The sequence below is a fragment of the Euprymna scolopes genome, chromosome 26 (assembly GCF_053919585.1).
Source record: "Euprymna scolopes isolate OS-2025 chromosome 26, ASM5391958v1, whole genome shotgun sequence".
Taxonomy (NCBI): domain Eukaryota; kingdom Metazoa; phylum Mollusca; class Cephalopoda; order Sepiida; family Sepiolidae; genus Euprymna; species Euprymna scolopes.
Genome location: NC_136507.1, coordinates 30,595,446 through 30,601,964, shown reverse-complemented (window position 1 = coordinate 30,601,964; position 6,519 = coordinate 30,595,446). Strand labels below are relative to the sequence as shown.

Below are 6,519 nucleotides of genomic sequence, written 5' to 3'. Positions count from 1 at the left end.
TTTTGGCCAAGTTTGGTGACGATTGATCAAGCAACTATACAAAAGAAAACAAGCTTAACTGAAAGCATAACCATTATAGTGGAGACAAAAAAAAAAGCAACAATTAGCTAAAACTACAAAAAAGTTCTGGTGACTTGTCTATTTAAAAAATATAAGTTTCCATTTTATTTAACAGCATATAATTGCCCATTTTATTTAGCAGTATATAATTGCCCATTTTATTTAACAGTATATAATTGTCCATTTTATTTAGCAGTATATAATTGTCCATTTTATTTAGCAGTATATAATTGTCCATTTTATTTAGCAGTATATAATTGCCCATTTTATTTAGCAGTATATAATTGCCCATTTTATTTAGCAGTATATAATTGCCCATTTTAGCAGTATATAATTGCCCATTTTATTTAGCAGTATATAATTGCCCATTTTATTTAGCAGTATATAATTGCCCATTTTATTTAGCAGTATATAATTGCCCATTTTATTTAGCAGTATATAATTGCCCATTTTATTTAGCAGTATATAATTGCCCATTTTATTTAGCAGTATATAATTGCCCATTTTATTTAGCAGTATATAATTGCCCATTTTATTTAGCAGTATATAATTGCCCATTTTATTTAGCAGTATATAATTGCCCATTTTATTTAAGAGTATATAATTGTCCATTTTATTTAACAGTATATAATTGTCCATTTTATTTAACAGTGTATAATTGTCCATTTTATTTTTAAAAAAATGTTTGCTTTTCCTTTATTTCTGTTTAGGTGCTGGTACCACTAATGCAATCTTGAGCAGACCCATGCAGAGAAAGCTGGTAGCCTTGGTTAACTGTCAGCTAATTGAAGAAGAGGGACGAGCTCGTGCTATGCGTGCTGCTCGTTCCCTTAGTGAGAGGACTGTTACAGAACTGATTCTGCAGCACCAGAACCCACAGCAGTTGTCCGCAAACCTATGGGCAGCTGTGAGGGCAAGGGGCTGTCAGTTTCTCGGACCAGGTAAGCATTTAGTTTTTATCTTTTTTTTTTCTTCAGACTTTCTTTACAAAATATGATTCTGAAAATTATAAATAAAAAATGGATAAATGAAAGAAAAAGAAAGGTATTTTAGTTTTAAAAAATAGTTTATTGGAAATGTTTGGAAATTTTTAGCCGATTTCCCTCCTCTCTAGTTTGCTTGACAAAAACGTTGAAAATGTGTGTGGGTGTGTATGCACAGGAGATGATCCCATAAATGTCACAGGAGATGATCCCATAAATGTCACAGGAGATGATCCCATAAATGCAGAGGAATATGATTTTTGTCTGTCATTCAATTATCCTCAGACCTCAAAATCAACAGAGATTAGACCATTCCTGTAATGACCTGATCTGTTAATTGCTGTATAATGCTGTTTCTGTGCAGTTCTAGGAGGTCCACTCTCCAAGGCTTTGCTTTTTCTCTTTGAAAAGGGGTTAGTTTTATACTAATCGTCTGAGCCACCCTTACTGGGAAATGCTGACGGGGCTGCATAGGCACTTTTTGCAGGTCAGAGTGCCCCTCCTTGGGGGCACTAACTTCTCAATCCCATTTTCTGACTCTGGTGTCACAGTTCTTGCAGTAGGAGAGAACTAAATACCTCTAAATATACTTTCTCCATATCTGAGTTCTCGTCTATCAGCGTGCACGTTTTGCACACAAATTAGTTATCCTCTCTCAAACTGCCCAGTAATTCTATTGCACTTCTTGTCTACCAACGCTCATAACTACCACAAAAAAATTGATTTGTACTTGATTCCCTTTCTCCAAACTGAGCTGGGGAACTTTTGACACTTGCCCAGATCACCTCTCCCTCCTCCTATGGAGAAACAAAAATAAAGAAAAATCTGTATGCACCCATGATGCAAAGAAAGCATCATATACCAAAAAATCACATGAATTAATCACATAGTTTTATTTTTATAAAGAAAACTATTTATAAATGAATTTGAGTATTTTTCCAATGCCCCTATCCCCTTCTTTCTATATTTAGAATTGGGTTTCTAAAATTCTGCTAGTTTGATTTTTTTTTTTTTTTTTTTTTTTTTTAAGTTATCTCCCTTATTTCTTCAGTCTGTTTTCAAGATAGTATTACAAGATGGCCGCTCGCAGTTTAGCCATAAAAATTTGATTTTCTTTAAAGATAAAACTACTTGATCAATGTTACATGATTTTCTGTTACATGTATATGTATATCACATATGTTTTTCTTCATTTTTGTTTTTGTTTATGTGGGGCGATTTTGGACAAGCACGGGACTTACCTCTTTCTGGAGGCTTTTCAACATTATACCACTGAATCTCACTTTGATTTTGGTAACAATCAGTTCGGCCCAGATAATTTATATGAAAATTTGGGGTGCTTCTTTAGATGAACACACAAATTAAATAATGCAGTTTAAAATAAAGTGACAAGAAAACTATTTGATCTACTTACGTTTAAAAAATTACGAAAATTATCAAGTAGAATTTTAGTAATAAAGTTAATCAAAGTAAGAATTAATTTATTTTTTCATAAAAAAAAATCTTTTGTATTAAATATTCTAAGCAGCAATTTTCTTTGTTTTTTCTTATTCAGCCATGCAAGAAGAAGTGCTTAAATTAATTCTTCTTGCTTTAGAGGATGGATCCGCCCTGTCTCGTAAGGTTTTGGTTTTATTTGTTGTCCAACGGCTGGAACCTCAGTACCCGCAAGCTTCTAAGACAGCTATTGGTCATGTGGTACAATTACTGTATAGAGCATCCTGTTTTAAGGTGAGTTGAAAAAATACTTTTATGAATGGAGTTAATTTCTGTGATGTTTGTTGATTAGAGCCAAGGGGGTAGGGTTTTCTGATTTTTTAGTAGTTTTCTTTTTTTTTTACTTTTCTTTTTCTTTTTTTACTTTTTTTTCATCTCTTTTTCTATTTTTTTCTCTTTTTCTATTTTTTCTTTTTCTCTTTTTTCTCTTTTTCTATTTTTTTTATTTTTTCTCTTTTTTTTTACTCTTTTTCTTTTTTTACTTTTTTCTCTTTCTATTTTTTCTATTTTTCCTCTTTTTCTATTTTTCCTCTTTTTCTATTTTTCCTCTTTTTCTATTTTCCTCTTTTTCTATTTTTTCTCTTTTTTTTTACTCTTTTTCTTTTTTTTACTTTTTTCTCTTCTCTATTTTTCTCTTCTCTATTTTTCTCTTTTTCTATTTTTTCTCTTTTTCTATTTTTTCTCTTTTTCTATTTTTTCTCTTTTTCTATTTTTTCTCTTTTTCTATTTTTTCTCTTTTTTCTCTTTCCTCTTTTTTCTCTTTTTCCTCTTTTTTCTCTTTTTCCTCTTTTTTATCTTTTTCTATTTTTTCTATTTTTCTCTTCTATTTTTTCTCTTTTTCTAGTTTTTCTTTTTCTAGCTTTTTCTCTTTTTCTAGCTTTTTCTCTTTTTCTAGCTTTTTCTCTTTTTCTAGCTTTTTCTCTTTTTCTAGCTTTTTCTCTTTTTCTAGCTTTTTCTCTTTTTCTAGCTTTTTCTCTTTTTCTATTTTTTCTCCTTTTCTATTTTTCTCTTTTTCTATTTTTCTCTTTTTCTATTTTTCTCTTTTTCTATTTTTTCTCTTTTTCTATTTTTTCTCTTTTTCTATTTTTTCTCATTTTCTTTTTTCTCTTTTTCTATTTTTTCTCCTTTTCTTTTTTCTCTTTTCTCTTTTTTTTCTCTTTTTCTTTTATTTACTCTTTCTTTTTTTTTTTTTTATTTATTACCATATCCAGAATACTAAGATCTTGACAAATATTTGAAATAGATGCCACTGACAAAATTTCTTCAAATATGTCATGTGGTGAATTGCTTGTCAGGACTGAGAGATGGATCACCCACCCACCCACACACACACACACCCACAGCATTAATTAATGATTGAATTGTTTGCCAAAAGACCCTTTCCTGTGATTGAGGTTTTGATAAAAAAAGATTGTTTAATGCAAATTAAGAAAACCCATTTAAGATTTCGGAGACTGGCCCAAAAGCAGAAGAGGAACTTCCCATTCCTGGTAACAGGGTGAGATGAAAAATAGATGAAGGAAAGAGAATTACGAACCTAAAAATCCATTGACCACTGATGGTCTGATAATGTATGCTCCAGAGTTGGGAATTGTAGAATATTACCGCTAATGTATTATCAAGAATTATGAGTTGAATTCTAGTTGGAGGGGAAGTTGTGCTCCTCTGATTCTACTGAGTGAGCTTCAGTGACCGTTTCGCTTGCTTGCCAACTCCATGGTTTAATTCTCAGCACCAGTTGTATTATGAATACAATTATGAATTACCTTGGACTTTTACCTGCATATAGCTGATCGAACAATTGATGGATTAAATAAAGAATTCTATTCAAAATTTTCTACATGGACATCTGAACAAGATCGGAAGTTACATTGACCGAACCCTTGTGAAAATAACATTCAAGATGAGAACAGTAGTCTGAATAATTTAAATTATCGAACCTTATCTAAAATATGATACAAGCTTAAAAAAATTTTTTTTTTTGTATATACTTTTGCTGATATATATTTTTAATACTTTCATCAATATGCCATATTTGTAAAATATGTATATATATATTTGAAGAAATTCTAGAAGTTGCACTATCTTGCATATTTTTTTATCTGATTGGGATTGTCTTACTAATATTTATATAGGCTTTGATTTTGTAGTATTATACAATCTGTAATCTGAAAGTATTTAAAAATTTCAATTATATATATATATATATATATATATATATATATATATATATATATACTAGCAAGGAGACCCAACATTCTTGAGATTAAATAATGGTCAATGAATGTTTCACATTGCCATGTTTTCATTGTCATGAAAATCATTGAAATCACCCATTTTTCAATTAAATTGATTGCCTGTTCTAGTTGGGGGCCCATTTTGGTGTACCGGGAGGAAGCTTCACATACCTCCGCAGTGACTTAATCCATAATACATTGTAGTCTGCATTGCACTGTAGAAAAACTACTGTTGATTTTATAAAATTTTTATGTATAATGGCTTGAATTAAAGTTTGTCATTTTTTTTTTTTTTTTTTTTGCATCTATTTTTATTTTATGCTAATAGGTTACTAAACGAGACGAAGAATCCTCTTTAATGCAATTAAAAGAAGAGTTTCGTACTTATGAAACTCTCCGTAGAGAGCATGATGCCCAGATTGTTCAAATTGCTACCGAAGCCGGCCTTCGTATTTCTCCTGACCAGTGGTCATCTCTGCTTTACGGAGACACGGCCCATAAATCACACATGCAGTCCATCATTGATAAGGTAAATTGCTTGTATTTTATTCTAACATTTTTCTACTGTAAGTAGATTAGTTTTAGATTTAACTAGCAAGACCCATGTCCCAACGTTGCCTGGGAAAATTATCGCAATCTGTGGAAGTAAATGAATCATAAAAAAATAAAAAATGCTTTTGCAATCAAAATTAATGTATGAGCATCGTTCAAAAAGTAAAGACTCCTATATATATATCACTACTCTATCACTACTTTAATACCAAAAACAAAATATTTTCAGCATCTTTTCCAAATTGCTTTCATCTATTAAAGAGATATGTAGATACAATAAACGGACGTGGATTTTGATTCTGTTCGTTTTCACTTTTAACATATTCTAAACTCGTCTTCTTTTGAGCCGTCATTTTTTTATTCATGGTTTTTTAATCTTTCAGCTGCAGACTCCCCAGTCGTTTGGACAAAGTGTCAATGAATTAGTTATTGCACTTCAACGAACTGGAGATCCTGGTAACTTGTCTCGACTGCGGCCACATTTTGAGCTTTTGGCTAACATCGACCCTTCTCCTGGTAAGTAACCCACCCTTTTTTAATTAATATAGTTGTATTTTTCTCCCGTCTCCAAAGCGCTTTTTTCTTTTTCGGCTAGGGTTATGCAGAAAACAAATGGTTTAGAGACAAGATTTTCTATAAAAATGCAAATTTATTTACATTTCTGAAATTTTGGGGTAAGGAGTGATAATTCGGATTATTTAGACTCCTAGTCTCATCTTGAGTGTTATTTGAACAATGTTTTGGCTGATGTAATCTCTAACCTTCTTCAGGGGTGTCTTGTTGAACTCTGGAATCTTTATATTGAACTTGCAAATCTGTACAGAATTTAAAACAGAACCCCCTTATTTAATCCACCACCGGGGTAGCATGCTCTCATTCCACCTAACTGCTTCAGATGCATCCCAGCAAAACTCAGAAATTTGTACATAATTTTCAATGGAACTTATTTGATTCAGAGGCTGCTTGCTCTCATTCCAGCAGCCATAACACAAAAGTCCTAAGTAATCTATATATTAATACGATAGTGTGTGTTATTTTCTGTGTCACGCTTACATCTGGGTCGTTTCATTCTTATGCACTTTCATTTCTTATCATAAATAATTTTACCAAGAATTCTTCATAAGTTCCGGTTTCGATTATAGCTGATGGCACTTAAGTCATCTTCATAAGTTTTGGTTTTGATTATGGCT

At 31.5% G+C, this 6,519-nt stretch overlaps 1 protein-coding gene across 2 annotated transcripts in view; it reads left to right on the top strand.

Moving 5' to 3' along the window:
- Positions 1-6,519, top strand: part of LOC145247960 (uncharacterized) — a 106,804-nt gene that overhangs the window by 34,801 nt on the left and 65,484 nt on the right. For both annotated transcript variants that reach the window (XM_080109607.1, XM_080109608.1), the window contains exons 3-6: positions 771-1,001; positions 2,599-2,774; positions 5,106-5,306; positions 5,713-5,845. In XM_080109607.1, coding sequence (XP_079965733.1) covers positions 771-1,001; positions 2,599-2,774; positions 5,106-5,306; positions 5,713-5,845 — 741 coding nt within the window. The remainder of the gene's footprint in view (positions 1-770; positions 1,002-2,598; positions 2,775-5,105; positions 5,307-5,712; positions 5,846-6,519) is intronic.